The sequence below is a fragment of the Guyanagaster necrorhizus genome, assembly GCF_019112545.1.
Source record: "Guyanagaster necrorhizus MCA 3950 unplaced genomic scaffold BT62scaffold_5, whole genome shotgun sequence".
NCBI lineage: Eukaryota > Fungi > Basidiomycota > Agaricomycetes > Agaricales > Physalacriaceae > Guyanagaster > Guyanagaster necrorhizus.
In genome coordinates, this window is record NW_025064884.1 from 777962 (window position 1) to 801831 (window position 23870).

At 46.6% G+C, this 23870-nt stretch overlaps 10 protein-coding genes across 10 annotated transcripts; 4 read left to right on the plus strand and 6 right to left on the minus strand.

Annotated features, from left to right (window-relative positions):
* Positions 1–223: 223 nt before the first annotated feature.
* Positions 224–5194, minus strand: BT62DRAFT_928478 (calcium transporting ATPase). Its single transcript, XM_043185516.1, has 20 exons — positions 4614–5194; positions 4407–4558; positions 4145–4353; positions 3808–4092; positions 3580–3755; positions 3510–3527; positions 2900–3459; positions 2621–2842; positions 2323–2571; positions 2191–2274; positions 2026–2140; positions 1883–1969; positions 1682–1827; positions 1514–1628; positions 1419–1462; positions 1132–1365; positions 941–1083; positions 676–885; positions 531–620; positions 224–472 (listed from the first exon to the last, which is right to left on the minus strand). The coding sequence occupies exons 1-20, from the start codon at positions 5170–5172 to the stop codon at positions 313–315; spliced, it is 3858 nt and encodes a 1285-aa protein (XP_043043243.1). The 5' UTR covers positions 5173–5194; the 3' UTR covers positions 224–312.
* Positions 5195–5524: 330 nt separating this feature from the next.
* BT62DRAFT_944268 (uncharacterized protein) lies at positions 5525–7872 on the plus strand. The gene is made up of 5 exons (XM_043187910.1): positions 5525–5878; positions 5934–6145; positions 6197–7314; positions 7369–7476; positions 7527–7872. Exons 1-5 carry the CDS (start codon positions 5560–5562, stop codon positions 7714–7716), a joined length of 1947 nt encoding a protein of 648 aa, XP_043043244.1. The 5' UTR covers positions 5525–5559; the 3' UTR covers positions 7717–7872.
* A 1844-nt stretch (positions 7873–9716) lies between these two features.
* BT62DRAFT_963208 (uncharacterized protein) lies at positions 9717–11132 on the minus strand. The gene is made up of 5 exons (XM_043188673.1): positions 11079–11132; positions 10975–11031; positions 10817–10925; positions 10065–10754; positions 9717–10016 (listed from the first exon to the last, which is right to left on the minus strand). Exons 3-4 carry the CDS (start codon positions 10817–10819, stop codon positions 10077–10079), a joined length of 681 nt encoding a protein of 226 aa, XP_043043245.1. The 5' UTR covers positions 10820–10925; positions 10975–11031; positions 11079–11132; the 3' UTR covers positions 9717–10016; positions 10065–10076.
* BT62DRAFT_605269 (uncharacterized protein) lies at positions 11090–12344 on the minus strand. Its single transcript, XM_043181569.1, has 5 exons — positions 11770–12344; positions 11636–11721; positions 11368–11583; positions 11282–11323; positions 11090–11226 (listed from the first exon to the last, which is right to left on the minus strand). Exons 1-4 carry the CDS (start codon positions 11971–11973, stop codon positions 11290–11292), a joined length of 540 nt encoding a protein of 179 aa, XP_043043246.1. The 5' UTR covers positions 11974–12344; the 3' UTR covers positions 11090–11226; positions 11282–11289.
* Positions 12345–12466: 122 nt separating this feature from the next.
* Positions 12467–12945, plus strand: BT62DRAFT_928483 (uncharacterized protein; the record flags this gene model as incomplete). The annotated part of the gene is made up of 2 exons (XM_043185517.1): positions 12467–12860; positions 12908–12945. A coding segment is annotated over one exon (327 nt), but the record flags the coding sequence as incomplete, so codon positions are not given.
* A 243-nt stretch (positions 12946–13188) lies between these two features.
* BT62DRAFT_605205 (uncharacterized protein) lies at positions 13189–14492 on the plus strand. Its single transcript, XM_043181568.1, has 4 exons — positions 13189–13256; positions 13306–13430; positions 13493–14178; positions 14227–14492. The coding sequence occupies exons 2-3, from the start codon at positions 13353–13355 to the stop codon at positions 14168–14170; spliced, it is 756 nt and encodes a 251-aa protein (XP_043043248.1). The 5' UTR covers positions 13189–13256; positions 13306–13352; the 3' UTR covers positions 14171–14178; positions 14227–14492.
* A 2087-nt stretch (positions 14493–16579) lies between these two features.
* Positions 16580–17380, plus strand: BT62DRAFT_605307 (uncharacterized protein). The gene is made up of 2 exons (XM_043181570.1): positions 16580–17034; positions 17085–17380. The coding sequence occupies exons 1-2, from the start codon at positions 16665–16667 to the stop codon at positions 17144–17146; spliced, it is 432 nt and encodes a 143-aa protein (XP_043043249.1). The 5' UTR covers positions 16580–16664; the 3' UTR covers positions 17147–17380.
* Positions 17381–17932: 552 nt separating this feature from the next.
* On the minus strand, positions 17933–18889 carry BT62DRAFT_928486 (uncharacterized protein). Its single transcript, XM_043185518.1, has one exon. The coding sequence runs from the start codon at positions 18705–18707 to the stop codon at positions 17982–17984; it is 726 nt and encodes a 241-aa protein (XP_043043250.1). The 5' UTR covers positions 18708–18889; the 3' UTR covers positions 17933–17981.
* A 2614-nt stretch (positions 18890–21503) lies between these two features.
* On the minus strand, positions 21504–21857 carry BT62DRAFT_886459 (uncharacterized protein; the record flags this gene model as incomplete). The annotated part of the gene is made up of 1 exon (XM_043182881.1): positions 21504–21857. A coding segment is annotated over one exon (354 nt), but the record flags the coding sequence as incomplete, so codon positions are not given.
* A 622-nt stretch (positions 21858–22479) lies between these two features.
* Positions 22480–22764, minus strand: BT62DRAFT_885778 (uncharacterized protein; the record flags this gene model as incomplete). The annotated part of the gene is made up of 1 exon (XM_043182847.1): positions 22480–22764. A coding segment is annotated over one exon (285 nt), but the record flags the coding sequence as incomplete, so codon positions are not given.
* Positions 22765–23870: the final 1106 nt, after the last annotated feature.

Consider the following 23870-nt stretch of genomic DNA (forward strand, 5'->3'; position numbering starts at 1 on the left):
GAGGCGGGTCAGGCATGCCAGTTTCATCCCAGATACCCCATTAAAATATCCCAACTGCGTGGAGCATCCATGTGCACTATATACATCATTCATCACTCAATCATCATCCCCTTTTCACACCCAAGGGAGTACCAGTCTCCCATTGCAACGGTTACGCCGGTAATTAGTACAACGCTTCGGCGGCACTATCCGTCACGTAGAATATTCTCACACCCAAATGCCAAGCCAAAAAATGCGTGTGAGAGCAGGAGATATAATATAGAAATGCGCGGTGCAATATAAGAATACAATGTCCCGATCCATACGTAACAATTAGTAGCCAGATGGCCTCGCATCCGACTTTGACGTATCGTACGCCCGTATCAGCTTCGCCTGGTCTTGCTTTCCCGCAGTCTCCGTTTGGCTGAATGCAAATCCACGATTGCGCCGCATTCGCTGGACGGCTCGGACTTTCTTGATGGCCTTTTGGAATCTTTGAACGGTTTGTTTCAGTATACAAGACGGATATTAAATGGGGCTTTGGTACTGACTGCTCCTGTCGTGGTCGATAATCGGGTATATTGTACTTTTGTAGTTCTTGAGCAATGTGATAAGACAAAGGCGCATACGTTCGACGATAACTAAAATAGATAATCAGCACAATGTCCATCCGATTCCGGATATATGACCACTCACTATTTCCATGCCAGATCACGGCTGAGGCAAAATATAGGTACCAAGATGAGCATGAAGTAAAAGACCCCGTTTGTCCACAAATAGGGAACTATTCCTGCATACTCCGTGGAGAATCCTATGATTGGTGCAACATAGGCGTAGAGGGGAAGGAAGACCATAGTGAACGCAAAAGATCCGGGAATAGCGGCCACTGTGTACTTTGTCCATATGCTGCAGAGTGCGGGGGGTAAATGGACATCATCGACACGGAACAAGCTGGGCTTACTCTGAAATTAGAGCAGCCTTTCCAAGGACCGTCAGAAGCACGGCGAGATACAGCGTTGTTCCCCAGAACCAATGTCCGGTATCGAGACCGCTGACCTGCTTGAGGTCTCCCCAGAAAAGAATAACAGAGAAGCCGAATAAGATCTACACTATGGTGAGAAGGGTCAAAGCTGATGAAAGATTATAACGCACGACGCTATGGTATAAAGCATTGACAAACCACATCCAGAACGCTTTCTTCGTAAAGAACTCGTTTTGCTGTCCAAGCACATACAGTTGCGGATATCGATCTAGGATTCGTGCCGACACAAACTGGTCGAACACACCAATAACGAGCGGGGGAAGAACAGTGAAAACAACGTTAAACAACGACAATGTCCAAGACTCGTATGCAATCTGTCCAGAGAAATTATTAAAGAACGAATACTGGGTCATGCAGAGAGTCAGATTAGGGAAGTATGAGAAAATGGACAACGGACCCAAAACTGTGTCATGTAAAGCACAATATTCTTATAAAAAGAATCTGTTCACGTCACGTCAGCCCAAGGGGTTGGATATCGGACGAAAGCTTTACATAGGATGAGCTTCGATAGGCGCCGGTAGCTCCATGCACCGTGAACAAGCAGTAGCTTTTTCAGGAATCGGAACTGCGAAATGGCGACATCTGCGGAACGAGCAGCTTGCAAACCCTAAAGCAGACACTGGTCAAGGCAACTCGGCGAGGACATAAAAATATACTCACCTCCACGCCGGAGATACCTACGCCGACGTGGGCAGCCTGAATCATACTCACATCATTTGCACCGTCGCCAATCGCGAGCAAGATCGACTTCTGGTTCTTCTTGACAAGCTTGACAACCAGCGCTTTCTGCAAAGGCGACACTCGACCTACCGAGAAGTCAGCGATAAGCTATCAACCATCTGCAGTATCACAGTTATTCACAACAGATGACAGCTTTGCACATGATAGCCAGCTCCAAGAATATCTTTGACATGGATTTCTCTAAAGCGAAGCCTAGGCTTTTACCATCTATTCAAACGGCCCTTGTTGAGCACCTAGGAAACAGCAACGAGCTCCTGACTCACCAATGATCAACGCCAAGTCTTCTAGTTCTCCAGTACTCCGTTGATTTTTGATGGCGCTCAAACGTTTACTCAAGAACTCTAGGGTATCATGCGCATTCTCCTCGTTCACGATGACCTAGAAACGTTTCATGGTTGGCTTGTATCATACCGTGCAAAATTGCGTACCAAATTCATCGACTCTGCGATCAGTCTGCATGACATCCCGATATTGATGGCGGTCTCTTGACGATCACCTGTCAGTACCCAAACCTGCATTATAGTATTAAGTAAGGTATCCATGGCCCAAGAAAGACATACCTTGATACCAGCCATCTGTAGTGTATGGATAGTATCTGGGACACCATCCTGGAGCTTGTCTTCGATAGCAGTAGCGCCTAATAGGAACAGGTCCTTCTCAATCAATTCCGCGGCCTGATCGAGGGCGTCTCCCCGGCCGTTGATAGTCGCAGCTGCCTGATCGTAAATTGCCGACCATTGACGGTATTCTTGCTCTGGTATATCACGGAAGGCGATGCAGAGCGTCCGGAGTCCGTCAGTTGCATAATCCTAAATTATCCATATAGAAGAGTTTAGGTCGGTTGAGAAGCAGGCATACCTCCAGATGCGATAATGTCTTCTCCGTGTACGGCTGGTTCTTGCTCAGACGCTCAATAATGACGGTATCGGCGCCTTTGCAGTATATTTTGATTTTGCCGTTGGGCATTCGGACAACTGTTGACATTCGTTTGCGGGTGGAGTTGAACTCGCAGACATTAAGAATTTCGAACTCGAGTGATCGTCCCTGGGCATTTACAAATACGGATTTCGGCTTCCGAGTCTAAATGAAGAACCACTTAAGCTATTGACGAAATCAAGTTAAATGATTTTCACGTACGTGGAATTGATATCCCAGAAGTTCAGCTCCAGCGACCAATGCTGCCTCGTCGGGACTACTTGCCTGATAAATCGTCTTGCCGTCTTTGATCTCAGGGATTACGGTGTGACAGACAGCCAAGAGCGTTAAAAACTCTCTGATTACCTCCTTTTCTTGGTCCGCAGAGACATCAGTTGAGCTTCCGTCCGCAAAAGGATTTGTAGACTCCTCTAAAAGGGCTCGCATCTCCGCGAACGTCTTCCAGCCATCCTTGCCGTCCTCCTCTTCCCGTTTATTTTCGTCAACCACGTCTGCATAAGCCACACCGGCTATACTGCAGCATCGGAACTCCATCTCGTTACATGTCAATGTACCCGTTTTATCGCTGAACACATACTCGATCTGGCCTAATTCTTCAACCAATGAAGAAGTTCGGCAGAGAGCCGGGGTATCCGTTTTCGCATAATACATATCCAGATCAAAGTTGATGAGTTGGGCTTGTTGGAACTTCACAACCTCCATGGTGACAATTAGAGATATGGGGATTAGGTTGTTATAGAGGATAATGAATGTGAGGATGTCTGGAGAATTTTATTGAGCACCTGGGTACCGACAATGGGTATAGTCAAACCTTCAACGAAGCTCTTAGCTGCACACAAATTCAATACACCTTGAGAACATGACGACAAAATATTTCTCACCTCTTCCACTTATTGATGACTCCTCGACTAAATACCATTGTTGGTTGGAAAAGAACCATGCCCGTATGCTACTTCCTATGGTCGATCCTAGTGACAGAAGGAGGAGGATGATGAACAAGAAGACAATCTGTACATTGACCTGCCGTTCCACAGCTGTTCTCTTAATAGGGGCCGCACTTCCATCACAATTAACTCTCGCGCCACTCTAGATTAAATGTTTTTACTCACGTAGCATTCCGCATCAGCTTTGTCTCATGACCGGTGAACACGCATAAACCATACACCCATGGTGTGTTCCGCAACTGAGCACCTCGGAGAAGCATCTGGTCGGGACCGAGAGGTATCTGTTTCGGTGTACCGGCGCCAGTAATCAGGTCCAAAGTTCCTTCATAGGTATACAGAGAGTTGTTTGGATGCTCGGACCGAAGGGATCCATGTAGAGAGAGAACGAGGGGAGGCGCCGTTAATGAGGAAGTATGTGAAGACGCCTGCTTGATTTTCAGATTGGTTTCACTGACGGGTTCTGTTAAACAACAACTCTAACTGTGAACTGACGGAAGCGTACCCATCAAGATTGGAGGTCTCAATATAGCACAATCCTTCCGGTTCACTGGAACTGAGAAGAATCATATCGGCCGGAATAAAATCGTTGCTTTCCATCCGCACCACATCACCGACACGAATATCCTTCCATTTCTGCTCCACAAAGGTTCCCTGGGGATCCAGGACCTTTGCCTTGCGTGAATTGAGTTCAGAATCTGATTGATGTCGTTTCTAGACCCACAGTTAACTCGCGGACGGGCATGTTAAAACTGAAAGAGGTGCACCAAATCTTCTTGAACTTCCTTGAACGCGGAAGCTAGCAACACCACCGCAAGCGGAGCAATGGTCGTATAACGGTTGGTCGGAGAAACATCTGGTACTTGTTGTATGCAAGCGGTGAACAAAAAGAACATGTTGGCATATTTCGAGAATTGCTCTGTACAGGCCAAATAAATGATGATAACACGCAGACCGGAGAATCTGAAACTCACCGAATAGAAATTTGGGAAGGAACGTCACAAGGTTGTACTTGCTGGTAGAAACGAGATTCGAAGAGAAATCAGTATTCATAGCACTGTTGTTAAGTGCAATAATTCTCTCCCCCGTCAATTGTTTCTCCTTCGTCCAGGGCCACTTCCATTGCCGTGTTGTCTTTGTCCTAGGCTCTTTCTCTTTCAACTTGATGGATGAGTCATTAAACGAATTCGAGCCGCCGAATGGAAACTGATTCGAAGGGTGAAAGTCATCATCGTCAAAGTTCCAGCCTTGTGGAATACCATCTCCTCCTTTGGAGTTGCCTGTACCAGCCAGTGGCGCAGCAGAACGTGCTAACGGCAGACCACTCTCTTGTGACTGCATGGGTATCGGGCGGCTGTACGTGGACTCGAGGTCGTCGTCATCGTCGAAAAAAGGATCCATGAGTTGCGGATTTGAAGGAGAATTGTCATAGGGAGTCGAGGTAGAAGACGGTGGATAGCCATTATTCGTTGGCTGGTATTGCCGAGTGGCTGGATTTGCTTGAGAAACAAGGCGTAGAAAGTCGTCGCTCATTGTCGAGCTCGTAGTACGGAAGCTGGTACATTTCGCTGATGGTTCAGAGACGAAAAATAAATAAATAAATAAATAATATGGCAAATATGAAAAAGCTCCTACCTTCGATATGTCAATGTCCTCAATGCAATAATGCCACATACGAAGGTATCACCACTACTAAGCACTGAGTACTCAGGCAAGTAAATAAATATAGAATAATTCTTCCGCCGTTTTTTGTCTCTGTGCCCCGATATCGACATTCTACTGGCAGGGGGCAAATGGCGATGGACATAAATAGTTGGGCGGCCATAAATAACTGCATGGTATATAAATAGCTGCATATATGCTGTGAGTACGTAAGGGCTCGTGTCCTTGTACGACCTTCACTCGTCGCTGCAGCAGCGTATGACATCGCTCTTACCGTCCCACCATCACCGGTCCGCATCTTGGACGACTGCGCTTCATGTACCGCTACCATGTGGCCGTAATCGACTGCGCATTCCTCTTCCGAACTTGCGCGTCTTGCATGCAGCTAGCGTCTCCCGCTACGGCAAGGGAAAGGGCAACGCTCTCATATTTTCTGTCTATGCAGCTATATTTCTAATCATTTATGCCTTGCTGCCTTCATTCAGCATCACTCCCACGCTCGTGTTCAGGCGAGAGGATCTGAGACGGATATGGAAGTGGGAAATAGAGAGTGGACATTATCCAACGAGGCACCGTAGTGAGTAGCAAATAAAATCAAACATCAATCTCGTTCTTATCAGTGACCCAATTAGTTCCCGAGGAATTAGGTTTGGTCCCTGTCGACAATCCCGCCTTGCCTCTGCAACGCTTCGGTCACGACCCAGGGCACGGCGTCGGTCGCAAGAGATTTTATTTGAATGTCGAAGCAACGCCTCCGCACGTCGCATATGCACCCAGACCAATACCAGGCAGTATCGCCGACTTGGACGTGATCATGGAGCACTGTGATGTCTCAGGTAACAGGGTACGTGCAACGGCAACTTTTGCCCACTTATTTAAATAAGTGACAATTTAGTATGTTCGTGACTGCCTTGAAGTGCTTCGCGTAGGCGCTGGACTGGACAACGACGAGCGTGTGCGCCAGCCGGTCCCCGACGGGTGGAAATATGTCTTCGTCGAAGACACCGTCACTCAACCAATTCCCACACGAACTCTTCACTCCTTTTTTGCATCCAAGAATAAAAGAAAGGCACTCTTGGATGCGAAATTTATCAAAAAACCCAACGTCGAATGGGAACCATCACCTATATCCCTGCCTCCGACGCAGGAATATCACGTTTACTCCTCCGCCCATGGCCCATGCGACCCCAATGATCCCCGTATCTTTCATATGTATTGGACAGGAAAATTTACAGACAAACCATATTTCGCCATCATTTCATTTCTTTTCACTCAAAACATTGGCCTCCATGCTCCAGACTACGAAGACGAACGTGTCTTCTGTAGGCCCCAACTCTGGCTTTGGATCAATCCCGTCCCCGCCGCTGCAGAGCCTCCCCCCGATGCTCACTCCGACTTGATCAAGGAGCTGCGAGAGAACCCTTGGTCGGCACCATTTTTCCATCCTCGATTCTCTCGTGTGATACAGTTCAGATTCTGGAACACAACAGAACAGCTTGACAGTCTTCCCGAACTCAAAGATGACTGGAGACATGTCGGGAGCGTATTCAAATCTCATGGCAAGTCCTATTCGCGCGGCAGCAAAGCAGCCCTCCGAAGTGGTTCCAAGTCTTCCTCCTCCTACGACCGGCTTTCTGTCATAATGTCCGATATGGTCCGGTTTGTATTATGCCAGCGCTTTGGAGGCATCTACTTGGACGCGGACACACTCTTTCTACGTGACTGGGAGGAGCTGTGGGGATGGAAAGGTTCATTCTCATACCGCTGGGCCTTCCATCAAAGATACAACACCGCCGTTCTTCGACTGAACAAGGGTTCGGCCTTGGGGACGTTTCTTCTCCGGACTGCCTTGAAAAATGAATTGGACTTCCATCCGGTTCCTGCTTCAAATTACCTCAAGCATGGACGGTTGGATCCCCTGCTTTACCGTGCACCCGGGGCCTTGTTCGATCCTGCCTGGATGAACACGGATGGATATCAGCGAGATAGGCCTCCGCAACCATACTTCAAAAGGTGATCTGTCTTCTTAATATGTATTCACTTACCAAATTCATTCCCTTTCAACAGGTTTTCTGACTTTTTTGAAACGCCTTCGTCCGTCGGCGGCTCCCCGCAAGCCTTAGGCTTTGATGGATTCTTCAAAGGTGCCTTTTCGTATCATTTCCATAACTCCTGGTTTGTTTCGCACCTATTTGCTCCTCAACATTGTTCACCTTAATTGATAGGTGGAAACCCGTGGACCCGGGACAGAATTGGCCCAATCTCGGACAAGAGTTTGGAAACAATGCTACGAACGATGCTGTTTTCCCCGATGACGAACGAGATTGGAGCTGGTCGACTGTTCTGAAGAGGACTTTTGAAGCTTATATAAGGGGGGAAAGGCCGAATATGTATGGCGAATGGATACTCTGGTAATCGGGTTTCTTCATGCCATGGACCGATAAATACTGTATTGACATTTTGCATGTTGACGACGACCCATTTACGACCATATAGATCGCAGACTTCGAATTCAGTTCTCACCTTACAGCATGTTCTAATAATATTGTCGCAATGCGCACCCAGTCCATCCTACCCCCCATATCAATATCTCGACGTTGAGACATGTGCAGGAGTCACGCAAAGTTACCGCTGAACCGTCATCTCTAGGATGGAATCTGGTTTAGACCGCTACGGCTTGCAGTTGAACCCGAACGACATCAAAAATCTTACAGGACAAGCCTTCAAACTTGGCAACCAACCTGTCGCTAGAGATATCTGGAAAGGGGGGATGGTGACTGTGGGTGGCCATAAAGGCAGGGAGGATCCATGTAACGGGTGTCGCTTAAGTCAGGAAGGTAATTCATGCTTCTTGTTGGACTTCACTCTTGTTATTCCGATTTGACGCAGACTTGACAGTTGGTACTCAGAGATATCAAGGCATGGGCGAAGCTCAAACACCGCAATGTGTTACACATGTTTAGTACCTGCGACAAATTTCAGAGTGTTCCGTCTCTGGATGGACCAAAGCATGGCCAATGAACATATGACGACACCCAAACATAAGTCTGATTCCAGTGGTGAGTTCATGGCATGAAATGGAAAAGCAGATATATTAACACAACGGATGCCCGGTAGTTCTTTGGGATCGCTTTGGGTCTACAGTATTTACATCATAACAAAGTGATTCACGATGGTTTGAAAGGCATACCTTTGTGTTAGAATGTGCAGGTTCAGGCATTCAGATGTTGTACTAACAATGTACAGGATAATGTCTTAATGCCGGATACGGGGATATCACGCTGCTTGGCTGATTTTGGGCCTATTGCGTCGTAAAGGGGAATTGGCGGGGACTACATGATTACAGGATCGAAAAACCCTCGGATACGAGCGATGTGTGGATGTTCGGCATGACTGCATTAGTGAGTCTTTTACTTTTCACTTCGCATCATATGGCTGATATCTTCTCCTGATCTTCGTACTACAGGAACTAGGAACAGGGCAGTACCCGTATTATGATATCAGAGGAGGATCATTGCTGATAGCTATCATGAATGGCACGCTGCTCCACATTCCGCCATTTGGATGACGTAGTGCTAGATGTCTGCCACCAATGTTGGAAACATCCTCCTGTCACTCGAGCTGATGTCGATATCATCATAGATCGTTTTCATGATACAGCTTCCTTGACCGCGAGACTGACGCGATCATGCTCGACATATATAGAGGAACTCCACTACTACACACGGCAGCTGGCACGAGCGGAGCTGCTGCTAAAGCACGAACCACAATTTGTAGACGCGGTCAAATTAATCGAACTCCTTGCATATTTTTTTGCAAATGAGGCCATCACGACGTAGCCTTGCTGCTTTTAAATAATGCGCCGATGACCATGGCTGCACGGCCCTACATTGAGCGGTGATGCTTAGCTAGGAAAAATCTATCGTTGCTCTTTGGAAACGGGAGCTTATACAAGGGACAGAAGTGCTGATGGTTGTCCACCACTCTGCCGAGCAGCAGGCAAAGGGTAGAGTGCTATGGTGACAGTTTTGCTGACCTGCAATGCAAATGCAGCCATCCTTGATAATGAGCGCCGGAGTCCGCAGCAGCAGTAGGCCGTTTGCAGGGCTCATCCTGAGATCCTAAAGGAGCCGCTACAATGTCCTGGAGTGGATCTCAATGAATTAGACGGGCAGGGCAGAACTGCGCTGCGTGTCTCGGTGGTTAAAGGGGACGTCGATAGGACAGATCTCCTGCTTGAGTATGGTACAGATTCGGATGTTTCTCCCACAAAATCATAGGCGAAGTCCATACGAGAAAGCCATTGTCAAATGATATTACAGATCAACAACTGGCAACACGTACTGTGATTTCGACCCAAGCGCGTCGATGAATTTATGATTTCACCCAGAGGGTCGGTAAAGACAACATCGGTAAAAAAAAAAAAATTAGAGAACGGTAAACAAGGATACAGAACAGAAGGGTTCGTTTTGGAAGGACTGATCTTGGGCCATAAACCGCCGATTTGTAGAAAACATTCATAGTGATAGTACAAAAGAGAAGGACAGAAGAGAACACTACTTAGGGACCATTTTTTTGGATTTTGTGTATGAGATAACAGGCTCTGATACACAGAAACGGAAGACGTCAGAGTGTAACAAAGAGGTAGAAAAGGACAAACACAAGCGGGAAATTGGGAACGTGAAAGATATGCGCATTCGCCGACTCGGATAGTTCTGAAGAAATGTGTGAGTTACGGTTGGTAATAAAATATCCAAGTTTACCTGCTTTGTACATCAAGCGCCAATATCATCAAGCACCTCCTTTGCTCTGTCAGTAAGATTCTCGCGCTTTCGCGCCGAGTAGGAGGACTCCAAAGTAGCCCTCGGAACTTTCTTCACCACCATTGTGCCCGTCGTGGAATCGTCCAACTTGGCGTCCGCAGTCAGATAGTCCTCACTCATAATTTCCACCACACAAGCCTTCTTCGTGAGTTTATATGACCCCCAGGAGCCGGCCTTCCACATCTCATTCCATGCATCCAAGATGAAGAACATCGTGTCTCTGAACCGATATCTCCTCTGATAAAACGTCAACGTCGACTTGGCAGGGACGTTCAACGTGATGGTTTTTGTCGTGGTGTCAGTCGTCTCGTAAGCATTGAATTCCTTCACCGAGGTGCCCATACTAATCGAAAGGCCCCTAAAAGCCCCTGCGATTTTAATAGACGTGGTAACCTCAGACCCTTTGGTAACTTTGAGCTCGGTCGTATACGTGAGGGCGTACGATTGCGCCGCGGACGTGTTGTTCTCCCAGGACATCTTCGGGACCCAAGTGGCGTCGACGAGATAAGTATCGATGGCAGCGTAGAATGCCTGGTCGCCTTTGTCTTCATAGATGGTGGACTTATAAGATTTCACTAATGCGTCGCCGCCACTGGGCGTATAAGTGATATGCTTGGAGAACGGTTCGCTCTGCAGAATGAGGGAGACACGTTTCAACGTTTATGAAAATGACGAGATAGTAGAAGACGGACCATGATGGGTACAGATTAGTAGTCGTTCAACGAATGAGAAGTGCTGACTGAGGGAAACCTCGACGTTCGTATGGCTGCTTGCAGTTAGGTTGTTGCTTTTATGGTTCTCCTACATTCAACCTGTCAGCGATTGAAATTCTGGTGGACTTTGGACGTACGGAAGTGACCGGTATTTTCGAATGTCCACTGAATTAACAGCCAGTGAGGCGGGAGAACTTGCAACATTGAATTGATATTCTTGTACTTCAGGTAGAAAGCTTACGGAGCGTCGTCCTCATCCTCTCCCAGTTTTGCTCTTTTGTCCTTCCTACTCGATGTATGCGTTAGCATCACTGTCTCCGTTGACGTACGTCGGACGGGCGGTCTCTAGTCTGTCTTTCGTCGCCGTCGTTGCATCCACTTCACCACGCCTGCGTATGAGAAATTGGAAGCTGAACAAATGGGGAGATAGGAACTTTGTTCAACCGGAGTCTTCAATTGCGACCATTTCGTGTCGCTTCTGAGTCTCTATGCAAACGTTAAGTGGCTATATCACGAGCTTCTATACGTACCTACCACCGCTTGCTATCGGCGGCATTCGAACTTTGTATGACTGTACTGATCTTTCGCTTTTCAAGATTCGCCACGGAGGAAGAGTGGCCTCGAGTCCTTGTGGCTCGTCATAAATGACCGACCGATTCAATGGAGAATGCAGACGACGATTCATGAGAGTGTCGTTCATACAAGACATGTTCCAGCCCCATATGTGCCCTGTACATTCGCCACATCCGAGGATCGCGTTGGATTACTAGACAACAGGCTGGAATTTTGAAGACCTACTTGACTTGCCTGCTCCTCGTCTGATTCTTACATAAAACAGTAGGCCTTTGCACATAGAGGATGCGCAGAAACACTTCACGTATGACCTGTGGTATTTCAGCCCGTATCTGGGTCCAGAAAATATGTATACATACCTGCAGAAACACAAGCCGGTCTCTTACCCACCCGTTAACTTGGCTTCTCCCGCCGTCGGTATCCGGGCCGGGGACCTGTCCTCTGGGACTTCCTGTGGCGGCACCGGTTGGCACCATCAGTTGCTGCCGGACATTAACATGAAAGCAAGCGTACGGACAACTGTGAGCAAGTGCTTCGAGGCCATACAAGTGGGAAAGATCCATGCATCGCAACTCTACTCAGGCTTCTGGTTGACCATACGAGCAAACTAGCGGCACCGTTCTTCATTTTCTTCTTTCGATATTTCATCCGGTTCTCTGGAAAGGCCATATTTGGGTGTGGCGAATACATGTGGCGGCTGGGACTCTTCCTACACCATCAAATGTTTTCATGCACTCTGGGCGAAGTTTATCTTGCATTTATCCAACATTTTGTCTTTGAATAGGCCTTACGAACGACATGAACTCGAGGGCCACTCGCCCTTCGTATATTTCTGGTTCATTCTCCCTGTCAAAGAACAAGCAACACAGGTTTATATCCTAACTCTCGGAGGCAAATCTGTTCGTACACCGTTCCAGATTTTGCCGTTACCTAGATCTGTTGCGACTTTACAGTCCGATCCAAAATAGTGAAAGCAGTCATCTAAAGTGAGTATTATCCCAATTGTAAGCCTTTCGCAATCGTCACCATGTTGCTGTTGTAATATTGAATATTCAGCGCCAGTCCGACAATTGTTACGATTTCTCATCCCAGAGACCAAGAAAATCAATGTGCACGAACAAATACGGACGTGGTCAGAAGATGGCGGAGTAGAATCGGCCTCATGCACGGCAAGTCAGGAGTCAGGCAGGTCTTCAAAATTCCAGCCTGTTGTCTAGTAATCAAACGCGATCCTCGGATGTGGCGAATGTACAGGGCACATATGGGGCTGGAACATGTCTTGTATGAACGACACTCTCATGAATCGTCGTCTGCATTCTCCATTGAATCGGTCGGTCATTTACGACGAGCCACAAAGACTCGAGGCCACTCTTCCTCCGTGGCGAATCTTGAAAAGCGAAAGATCAGTACAGTCATACAAAGTTCGAATGCCGCCGATAGCAAGCGGTAGTAGGTACGTACAGAAGCTCGTGATATAGCCACTTAACGTTTGCATAGAGACTCAGAAGCGACACGAAATGGTCGCAATTGAAGACTCCGGTTGAACAAAGTTCCTATCTCCCCATTTGTCCAGCTTCCAATTTCTCATACGCAGGCGTGGTGAAGTGGATGCAACGACGGCGACGAAAGACAGACTAGAGACCGCCCGTCCGACGTACGTCAACGGAGACAGTGATGCTAACGCATACATCGAGTAGGAAGGACAAAAGAGCAAAACTGGGAGAGGATGAGGACGACGCTCCGTAAGCTTTCTACCTGAAGTACAAGAATATCAATTCAATGTTGCAAGTTCTCCCGCCTCACTGGCTGTTAATTCAGTGGACATTCGAAAATACCGGTCACTTCCGTACGTCCAAAGTCCACCAGAATTTCAATCGCTGACAGGTTGAATGTAGGAGAACCATAAAAGCAACAACATAACTGCAAGCAGCCATACGATTCGATGACTCTCCCCTCAGTTAGCAGCATCATTGGTCAAACAGTAAGCGACGTCAAATCCGTTCTCCTCTCGTCCATTGTGGTCGGTCCTTCATTATCTCGTTATATTCATAAATCTTGAAAGACGCCTCCCTTGTTCTACAGGGCGGAAACTTCGCCGGAAATGTCACTTATAAGCCTAGCGGCGGCGACGCTTTAGTGAAATCCGGAAGATCTACCATCTATATATCTCCAGGAGATGAGGCCTTCTACGCTGCCGTCGATACTTATCTCATCGATGCCACTTGGGTCCCACAGACAACCTGGAAGAACACCACGGCTGCGGCACAAACGAATACCGCCCAGTATACGACGGGGCTCACTGTCACCGCAGGCTCTGATATTACCGCCGCTGTTGGAATCGCAGCAGCTTATGATGGCCTTTCGATCACCATGGATGCCTCTGTGAAGACATTCGCTGATTATGAGACGACCGACAGCATGGAAAAAGTTGTCATGTTGGACGTCCCTCCGCTCTCGACGGTGACATTCTATCAAAGGAAGTATCGGTTCAGAGACACGATGTTCTTCATCTTGGATGCGTGGAATGCCGAGTGGAATGCTGGCTCCTGGGGGGGATATGACATCACGAGGAAGGATTGCGCAGTCGAGATTATGAGCGAGGACTATCTGACTACGGTCATCCCGTTGAATGGTACCACTACAGGTACGATGGTGGTGAATACAGTTTCGAGGGCGGAGCAGGAGAGCGCCAGGGTGACGCGAACGCGCGAGAGTCTTACTGAGAGAGCGAAGGAAGCGCTTGACAGTATTGTTGTTTAAGAAATCAGGTAAATTTGAATATTTTATTTCAAACCACGACTAATACATTTGTGCAGAATTATTCAAGTCGACGTTCTCGACTACCTGCCCCCTGTTTCTTTTGTCCTATTCCATTGTTACATTTTCACGCCCTCAATTTTTGAGCACAAAACCAAAAAAAAGGTTCCTGTATGCTGTATTGTAACTTGTTCTTTCCCGATACGAATGTTCCTGTCGGTACGAATGTTGTCTCAATGCCGTCATTTTTGTCTCCTTGAACATGCCGGTGGCAAGACTAACCTTTCCGTCGAATCACCCATCTCTCTAGCTCGATGCTTCAATGTTCCTGCACAGTTCCTAAGTCTTCTTCGAGCAACGATTTACGATGGAAAACCCATTCTTGGAGGATTAACACTTTCCGCGAATGTAACCGAGTTGAAAATAAAAAACCAACCTGCTCTATTCCTCTCGAGTCCCTTTGGCGTTTTCTAAGAATGCCCCACCCTTTCCCAGACCTTCCTCGCCATCCCCCGTCTTGGCGCCCACATTAAGCAAGAAATCCCTTGATCGACGTCAATACACACGGTTCTCGGATTAAGCCCACCAAGGTGTTGTCATGGCAGAAGTTGCAATTTCAGAGGCCGACACAGTTCGGAATTCTCAGCAGCCTCTTTCCCATCTACCCAGCTCGAAAACTCCCAATCGACGACCTTTTGCCACTCACTCCGGTCCCATCGTGCCCCAGATTACCCAAGAGCATGAGTTTGTGGTACCCGCCAAACATGATACCTGCCTCGCCCACTCTGCAGGCTCCATTCCGTGTGGCCGCACCAGAGCCAGTTGGCACGGGCTCACAGCATGCAATATCTCAGCTAGGGGCTGGATTTGAAAGACTCCGACTACGAGAGGGTACAAGATGATTCAGGAGTAGAATCGAGGGAAAGGGTATATGAACGAGTTCATGTACAGAGTGCAGCGTAACTCGAGGGAGAGGATAGACGAACGGGATTGCGTAAAGAATGAAGCACAACAAGCCCGTGAATCAACATGACTCGTCGTTTGACACTGACAGGGACAAGGAACAAGAAATATAAAGGGTTGACAGAATACGGTGCGAATCTTGAGTTGTTTGCTTCGGAATAAGGACGACCGAATGGCGGGCCTATTCAACGGAGGACGTGAGAAATATTAAAGTCTTCCTTGAGCTTTGTTTATGGAAGTCTATAGAGTCCTTGGAAGAGTCCCCGATCGCTTCCGTGCCCTTTCTGCTTGCCATACGGCATAAATTCACGCCCAGCATCACAAAGCGATGGCATCTCCTCTTAGCGACACACTCCCTAGCGGTGGACGAACATAGAAGAAATTCGGCATGGTTCTGTCCTCGCACACCGTGACATATACAGCAAGAACCTGGAGATCATGAAGTAGGTGGGCATCACGTCGTCTACAAACACCTTGAATTAATATCGATGTCAGACGTGTTTTCCCCACGTTGGTTCCGCGTTCGTCGGACTACGAGGTAACTGTCGAAAAAGGTGGCAGCACCACAATAAGTTTCTCGGTTTTGGGTAACGTTGAAGTGCTGCATAGAAGCTGGTGTTAGGGAAGACAGGTAGTGGAAAACGACTCATTGACGGCTCTGGAATGGCAATTTTGATATCGATTAACTGCAAAGGTGGCGCAGAGTGAAGAACCCCGGGGCCATCAAAGGATTTGAATGCAAGAGATGCGCAGAGAGCGTTGAATGTTGATACAACAGGCCGTGAGAAAACTGCGGTCGCTCCGCCACCCGAGACTATGACGTACTAGGCAAGTTCCTCTTTCCTTCCATCAAACAAATAATGGAATCCCTATCCAACATCAAGAAACAACATTTGTATGTTCCACTAGTCGCGCTTGACGCTCAGAACAGACGAAACGAACAACTCGGTCGCGAAATGGTCTCGCATACTGTTGGACTCATGCCCATCGATGAATTTATCGACTTTATACCGGAATGCCCTCAATGTTCCGATACAATGATGCCGAGCTGCGGTAATGCATTCACTGATGTAGAAGATGAGAGCTCTGTCGTGTGTATCCTCTACCTTCGTCCATATCTAGAACTCTATAGAACGACATTTTCAATGGCACAAAAACAACATCCAGGTGTCCCGGTATCATCTTTTGCAACACTGGACCATTTTCCACCAACGCAGGATACGTCACCGAACATCTCCAGCACGTTCACCCAGGCTATTGGCAGATTTTCTGGGAAGTTGACGACGACAACGAAGACTCTGGCCATAATGCCATTCGAATGTTCGGAAATCAGCACCGGAACCACGTCTTTTCTATCTCGATGACCGATAACAGCGCGCGGCTCCTCCAGTAGGACCGCTCTGGGGTCATCTTTTCCGGGGTGATTCTGTACTGGGAGGATCCCGGGCCTCTGTGTCGGGTTTTCTGGCGATTTGGGAACGCCAGTGCGTCACAGCGTGGTACAGACGTGTCTGTACGCCCGTATGCTGAGGTGATGCTCTTCCGGGATGCCATCAAAGCGCATATGATACTACAGCTTGGCTTGACGGACGAGAAAGAAGTAGAAATCGTATTGGCGAGACATTATGAACCTGGGCAGGTCTACGTTATTAAGGTACCAGGCTCAGAGGCTCGAGAATTCTTGGTGTCTCGACCGGTGATTTCGCCGTGCTCGCTGGCCTCGCGCTCTACTCGGGGATACGGGGCTGTTGATGTGCAGACCGAAAAGGTCGTATTTCTGAAAGACTCCTGGCGTCCTGATATCAGTGAGGTGCATATAGAAGGTTTGACGCTCCAGTATCTTCGAGCAAGCGGTGTAGAGGCAGAGGTGCCAATCGTTGTTTGTCAAGGTGATGTCGCGGTTGGTAAGCGATTACATTCATGTCTTGGTAACTTTTTCTCACCCTCGTTTCAGCGCTGACGTCAAAGTACTCAAAGTCTTTTGGAATAGGGCATCAGAGACATAGCACATTATAGGCCGTATTCATTACATGTTGGTTACTGCCGAGGTGGGTTATGTGCTGCAGGAGACCTTTGCTGGGACACGGGAGCTCATTGAAGGCTGCCAGGGAGTATTCCACGGTCTGTCGCTGTCGCTCTTCGTTTCCTTGTATAACGACTTTGGTTTTATTTAGTGTTGTTCAATGCTCTGATGAAGACGAGCTTTCTTCATTGAGATATCTCATCCACCAACACCATTCTCGTCGCTGACAAGACTAATGGCTTTGGGAACCGAGCGGCTTATGTGATTGATTGAGAACTTGCAGTGGAGGCTGATAGACAGGGAGTAGGTCGTAGGGAGTGGTGGAGGACGGTGCCGAATCATAAATTTGCGCGATTGAATTTACTTAACAAATTCAGGGCACGATTACTTTCATGTGTATCTTTTTGGGCGTGATGTAGAGGCACTAATCTACGTGGCTCTGTATTGCGAGTTGCACCGTCTACCCTGGAAAAGCTATTCGGAGGGTCGCCATCGGGTTTTGCAAAGCACCTTCGATTACCTTGGAGGCAGGGCCTTCAAATAGCAACTCGTGATAAATAAGGATGATGAGGGATGGGAATCTATTTTCAAAGGAACAAAGTTCTGCAAGTGCAACCCCCAAAGTGCCTCCTGCTCAGGCTATCCTTACTAATTTTCGTGATACCGTTGAAGTGAGCTTTGCAAGACCGTGACGCTGTCTTTCCCAAATTGCCTATCCGTGCCTCCCAATAGACGAGGACTCTGAGAGGGTTAACTGGGACGATAATGACGATTAGTTCCCAGGAAATAGGACATAAACGTGTATTGCTCATCAGTATTGTATATTATCTATTTGTACAGCGCAGCAAAGGCCACAGACGCCCTCACTCTGGCATTTCTATCACTGTCGCCGACTTGACTGAGCCACCATTGCAGTAATTTTCTAGCATCTGCCTCCTGCACGAAGCCCAGGCCACGCTCGATGACGGCCTCCCTGACCTCGTCGTCAGTAAGAGCCTGCACGCCCTCCTTTTTCAGCCACACGTCGTCACTCTCGAGGAAATCCATATGCCAGCCGACGCGAAGCCAGGGCCAAAGCTGTAGGCCGATGCGAACGAGCCCATACAGACTGTACACGGCTCGCCGCCGGTCGCTGGATGTCCAGAACCGGGCGCGTCTCTTAGCCTGCTCCACTAACGAGTCCATATCTCCATCCACATCAAGATCGTCCTTCCTGAACGGGAACGGGCCCTCCTTGTGAACTTCTAGGTACTCATGCGCCTTCCGGAGTGTCGGGAGCGCCTCCCGGGCCCTTTCCACCTTCTTGTCTCGGATTCGTCTCACCTGCCCAGGGAGGATACACGTCGAAGGCAGCATCGCAGGCGCGTACAGCACCATCACCGGTATCAGCTCCTCGAGGAGTACCGCCGTGATCAGGAAAGGCACCACCTTCAACACGTCCCTCTTCTGCGTCCTCAGCATCCGCCACTCCCTTCGCGTCGTCGGGGTCTCTAGACTCTTCTGCCGTCGAAAAATCTCCCGTCCACCGCGAAAGTAGAACTTGAGAAGCTCCATTGAGGTGTGCACGAGAGATTTCAGCGGGCCTGAGCCGGCGGGTGGGGGTTGCAGGATTCCGCGAGTTTGAGCATCGGCGATGTCGGCTTTGATGAGCTCAGTGATGCGCGGTTTGGGTTTGTTTTGAGTTGTTAGCGAGCGACTGAGAATGAGTGGACGCGCGAGGACCCGACACCGGAGAGGATGGATGACTGGCATAAGTTTTTTTTGGTCACGGTCACGGTGATGTGACGATCGAGAGGTACCCGCCGGCAGTGGCTGTGCGTATACTTCTGATGATAGTTTGAGCTCATAGAATGACATTGAAGCCTCTGCTGCTCGCTCGAGGAGTGGGATGTAACCGGCTATAACGAGGGCCTCAGAGACTGCCCTCAAATTGATTGCAACATGTGAATGGCTATTATATGCTTTTGGTTGGTGAGAGGTGGGGGTGGTAGTAGTTCAAGAAGGTTGAACAGGTTGCAGATTAGGAAGGAGGATGATGAATGTGTAAATATGCCAATTGTAGTTGTGCTCATAGGGTAGGGTGTTTCTGAATGTAAGTGGTCCATATTTTAGAAGACCACTGACCCAGAGCTTGTATGATAGACTCTGAAAGTCCAAGTGATGCATAAAACATAGCTCCTCCAGCCCTAGTGAAATAACCACCAAAGTCTCTGCCTAGAATTGCAAAAAACTTCTTGTCGAACCAATTTTATGATGGAATATCACTATTTTTGCAGAGAAAGAGTGGAGCACATGAGCCATGAAGAAGATCTCGACGTTTTATATATTGTGATAAGAGCATGACTGGGTCAGCAAGCTCCTGTCATATGAGTAGGATGTCAGTGCCATAGTAGAAGGAGTCAGACTTGTTGTAAGGAAGATGATATTGCACATTGTTCTTTTAGAGGATGAAGGAAGAACATTTGATTATTTTGTGAAAGTCCTGAAGTTGTTTGTCATTTTTCCAAATGAGCTTATCTGACTGGTGGCAGCCATAGAAGCAGTAAGCAAGAATGGTGGCAAATAAGAGGTCATCATAAGAATCTAAGATGTTAGCAAGAAGATAAAAGGTGATCAAATAGGATGATTAAAGGGGTAGTTTTTGGGATATGGGATCACCTCTCATCTTTCTTGAGCCACAGATAGTAGCTTGCACCATGGAATGTTTGTGACTAGTATCGAAGTCAGAATAGAGGTCTTTTAGAAAGTGATGGACTCCAGTCAAGTATTTTGGGCCAGATGAGATGAACTGGGATGTATAGGTGATATACTTGCTGAGAGTAAGTGGTGTCAGTTCAAGTGGCAGTGCATAAGTAATGCAAAACCATATGTAGTCCCATGCTTCTGTTGCATAACTCTTTGCTGCTCTGAGCTCAATTGCATGAGCTTGGAGAAATAGAACACGTTCATCAAGAAGAGAAAGAGAGAAAGCTGAGCGAGTAATGTGAGAAGTATGCTTGCCTAGTGCAGTTAGAAAGATTGTCTCCATCATGCCAGCAGTAGATCTCTTAGTGAAGTGAAAGTGTGAATGCAGTCAGCAGAGAATTTATGATGATATTTATCCAAAAGGAGTCGGAAAAGCATATCAGCCTGAATATTATCTTTTTCATTGATATGTCAAATACAAATATCAATTCCTGAATAGAGTATCAGGCCTGCAGCTCTGAGTAAGAGTCTATTGTGAAGAGGTTCTGATACCGATAGAGAATCAAATGCAGTGACAGAATCGAGACTATCTGTGAAAAGTAAAAGATGATAAGAGGGTTTGGGTAGAGATACTGCATAATGGATGGCTAAAAGAATAGCAATAAGTTTGAGAAAAAAGATGTCGATCATATCTTTAGATGATAGTAGATAGAGCTGATATACAAAACTGTTTCCTGCAAAAACAAATGATAATGCATTTTTTAAGCTAGCATTCATCCAAAAAATCATGTCAGCTTCTGAGTCGGCCCAGAGAGCTGAGTCAACAAAATGAACACCTATAGAATTTGGCAGAATAGATGAAAACCAAGAGAGATCCTCTCTAACTGCAGCATTGATGAAAATCTTTGTGAAAGAGTGAGTCTTTCTAGCTATCTTTCTATACAAAGAAGAAAGAGCAAGACAGCCTCATGGTAGAACATTCAGAATCCAGTTCAGGTATCTGCCTAAATGCTATCATTTCTGTAGAATAGGCACTCTTTCAGGTGTTGAAAGAAATGAGTCAATCTCAGATTTAGCATTGATAATCGACTGCTATGTAAAGGAGATACTTTCCTAGTTGGCATCAACTCAGAAGCTGATGATTTTGAGAGTCTGACCATGCAACTGTTTTGGATCATCAAAGAGACAGGAGATATATTCTCAAAATATCAAAAGTTGTACTTGCTATGCTGGTCACTGCTGACCTCAATAGAAAACTTAGTGATTGGTGAAATCCCAGCTAAAGAAGTCATCCATATAAACATGGAGGTCAGTGATATCGAGATGATGAATCTCAATCCAGCACAACAAGGCTGAGACCAAGCACTAAATCCTATATGAAGCTCAGCTCCCAAAGATAAGCCACCTAATGATGTGATATCAGTTGTCAACAAGGACCACTTGATGAATTTGCTATAGAGGATGCACTGGTAAATTCAAAAAGGCCTTGGCAATATCACTTTTATACAGAGTGAAATCAGCATTGGAATGTTATAATTTGACATTGCAAAGAGCCTCACTGAATAGATGCATATCATCATATTTGACCTTTGCCTCGCTAGCAGAGATTCCTGCATTTAAACCAGAGAAAGTATGATCTGTTATAATATGGGGTTTTCTGTTTTGCTAGACTACAAACATTGGTGATACTTTCATATCTGGCAAGAGTGTAAACCCATCTGGTAGTGATAATGACCAACATTTGGCTGTGACCTCATGATCACAAAATGCTCGTATTTCATTGATATCTTGAAGATCATTAGTATAATTCTCAGTCTTGTCATAGAGGGAGTCTTCCCATTTACCAAAGTTGAGAGGCCAGAATCCATTGTGAAGACCATGAATAACTGAGGAGACAAAGAATTCATTTGGATGAAAATAAAGAATATTCTCTAAGTGATTGACATTGAATGATATGTTGACTACAATAAAGTCTTTTAAGGCATGTAGTGTAGCCTGTAAGGATGGATCATTGAGTAGATGTAAAGAAGGGGAAGGTAGAAGATTGGCCAACTCAGTAGATTGAGCAGCAGGAGATGTAGGTATGGATGATGTGAAAGTATTCAACTAGACATAGCTCTGCCTAAAATGTGGGCCAATATTTTGATCCTCATATTTGCACTTTTGAGGCTTTAAAGATCTAGGCTCTGCTGCTGCTACTATTATCTTTGCTGTTACCTCTTTCAAATCTAAGTCTTCTTTTTGATTGGAGGAGATTGGTATATTCGATGATGTCCCTAGCTCAGTGTCCAGATCCACATTTGCTATAGATACTATGCCTATGGCGATTAGCACATGGATCTTGGCAGAAATCCAGATTCCAGTTTTCGCATGGAACTGTTGACCTTTTTGCAGTAGAGAGTGAAGCAGATGAAAATCATTTTGTGCCTGAAGAAGTCAAAGGAGAGTGAAAAATCTGGGTAAGAATGAGAATTTGTAGTTCACTTCAGACATCCATAGGAAAAGAGAACTTAGCATATCACAGCCGAACTTCTTCATTAATATGAATGGCAACCATAGAGTTATGAGATGCAGCCTGAAAAACTTCGACCATATATTCTCAGTAAACTTTGAGTTCAGTCTCATGGTGTAGATAGAGAACCTAAACACCTCTAGCCCAGATATCATACACTCTGCACCAGTCAGATTCTGATCTGAGAGGCTTCTTGACAGATAAAATGTTCTTTCTGATAATAGTATATTCTGCCATAAGCTCTTTTGCCTCCTCATTGTGATCATATCCTTGGTCTATTGAAGCAAAAAGTTTTGAAAAGTCAACATACTGGTCTTGAATGATGAGTTGCCAGAATAGCTGAGCAATAGGTTTAGACAGAGACTGGGCTTGAAGAACTGTGATAAGATTGTCAAGTGACTTTTCAGTTGCATAAACTTATCTGAGTCAGAATGACTCAGCAAGATAAGGATCTGAGATGCCAGTGGTGACAATGGATATGAGGTGAGGTGCTTGAGCAAGAACTGTTGGAGAAATAGAAGCTGTCTTTGGTGAGATAGTGTTGTCGAGCCCCAGAATGCCAGTGAGAACTGTAGTGATGGAGCTCTGGGGATCATTCATACTAGACATCTGATGAATGAATTAAAGCTTTGAATAGAGCATTGCCCAAGCAGCTTCTTCAACTGCCTGAAATCTGGTTTCTTGATGCTGTTCAGCAGCAGCCTTGGATTTCTCAACTCACTTTTGTTGAAACTCCTCGACCTCAGTCTGAGACAAGTCTGGTGGAGTGGCCTCTCTGTGGTCTGATGCACCAATATCCTCATTGTCACCATCTTGAATGTTAGAGGAGATAATGGTCGAACTTTGTGGCCCAGCTTGCTTAATCCACTTCTGCAGAAGTCTGATATAATCTCTGGCAGCTTTGGATGAAATGCCAAGCTGGTGAAGTCTATTTACAAAGTCAAAGACATTGACAGTACCTCTGACACATTCCTCAACAAGATCTTCACAATATTTCGCTAAGACAGTGACACATTTAATATTGGTCAATAGATTAGAGGTCATGGATGAGATCAATAGATTTGAGAGACAAATGTCAGAGACAAAAAACTTGATGACTTGTACAATAATAGTCCAGTAATACTGAATGAGGATTGGTAAAGTCTGATGAAGCCAAGATAGGCAACAGGAGTTACTAACAGATGAAGGAGGAGGTGAAGCCTCGAAGCCTGGGATTGGTGGTCAGGAAAGATTGACAGTGAGAAAGCAGAGCTCATCTCACTTAGAGATGCAGGATAAAAGTAGAAATGAAGAAGAGACACCTGGCACCAATGTCTCTCATAAATCAGCATCAGCCAAGACTCAGCACTGAGACAGAGACAGCATCAGCAATCCCTCTTCATGGATGAGCAGAGCTCTGTATCTCTGTATTGACAGAGATTGTGACAATCTCGAGAGTCATGCAGAGGCCTGTGAAAATACTCTCTACCCTTGGAATCTGCCTTTACGATGGTGCCTGAAGTGCAGAGTAATGAAGGCTG

Coding starts and splice junctions, on each gene's coding strand:
- BT62DRAFT_928486 (XM_043185518.1), bottom strand. CDS start 18,707: ATGGAGCTTCTCAAGTTCTACTTTCGCGGTGGACGGGAGATTTTTCGA.
- BT62DRAFT_605269 (XM_043181569.1), bottom strand. CDS start 11,973: ATGGATCTTTCCCACTTGTATGGCCTCGAAGCACTTGCTCACAGTTGT. Junction 11,722..11,769: donor ACCGGCTTGTGTTTCTGCAG/GTATGTATACAT, acceptor GAAATACCACAG/GTCATACGTGAAGTGTTTCT. Junction 11,324..11,367: donor CCGATAGCAAGCGGTGGTAG/GTACGTATAGAA, acceptor ACGTTTGCATAG/AGACTCAGAAGCGACACGAA.
- BT62DRAFT_928478 (XM_043185516.1), bottom strand. CDS start 5,172: ATGAGCGACGACTTTCTACGCCTTGTTTCTCAAGCAAATCCAGCCACT. Junction 4,354..4,406: donor AGGAAGTTCAAGAAGATTTG/GTGCACCTCTTT, acceptor CTGTGGGTCTAG/AAACGACATCAATCAGATTC. Junction 621..675: donor CGTGATCTGGCATGGAAATA/GTGAGTGGTCAT, acceptor TATCTATTTTAG/TTATCGTCGAACGTATGCGC.
- BT62DRAFT_605205 (XM_043181568.1), top strand. CDS start 13,353: ATGACTCTCCCCTCAGTTAGCAGCATCATTGGTCAAACAGTAAGCGAC. Junction 13,431..13,492: donor TTCTCCTCTCGTCCATTGTG/GTCGGTCCTTCA, acceptor CTTGTTCTACAG/GGCGGAAACTTCGCCGGAAA.
- BT62DRAFT_944268 (XM_043187910.1), top strand. CDS start 5,560: ATGACATCGCTCTTACCGTCCCACCATCACCGGTCCGCATCTTGGACG. Junction 5,879..5,933: donor TTATCCAACGAGGCACCGTA/GTGAGTAGCAAA, acceptor TGACCCAATTAG/TTCCCGAGGAATTAGGTTTG. Junction 7,477..7,526: donor TATCATTTCCATAACTCCTG/GTTTGTTTCGCA, acceptor CTTAATTGATAG/GTGGAAACCCGTGGACCCGG.
- BT62DRAFT_605307 (XM_043181570.1), top strand. CDS start 16,665: ATGCTCTTCCGGGATGCCATCAAAGCGCATATGATACTACAGCTTGGC. Junction 17,035..17,084: donor TCAAGGTGATGTCGCGGTTG/GTAAGCGATTAC, acceptor CCCTCGTTTCAG/CGCTGACGTCAAAGTACTCA.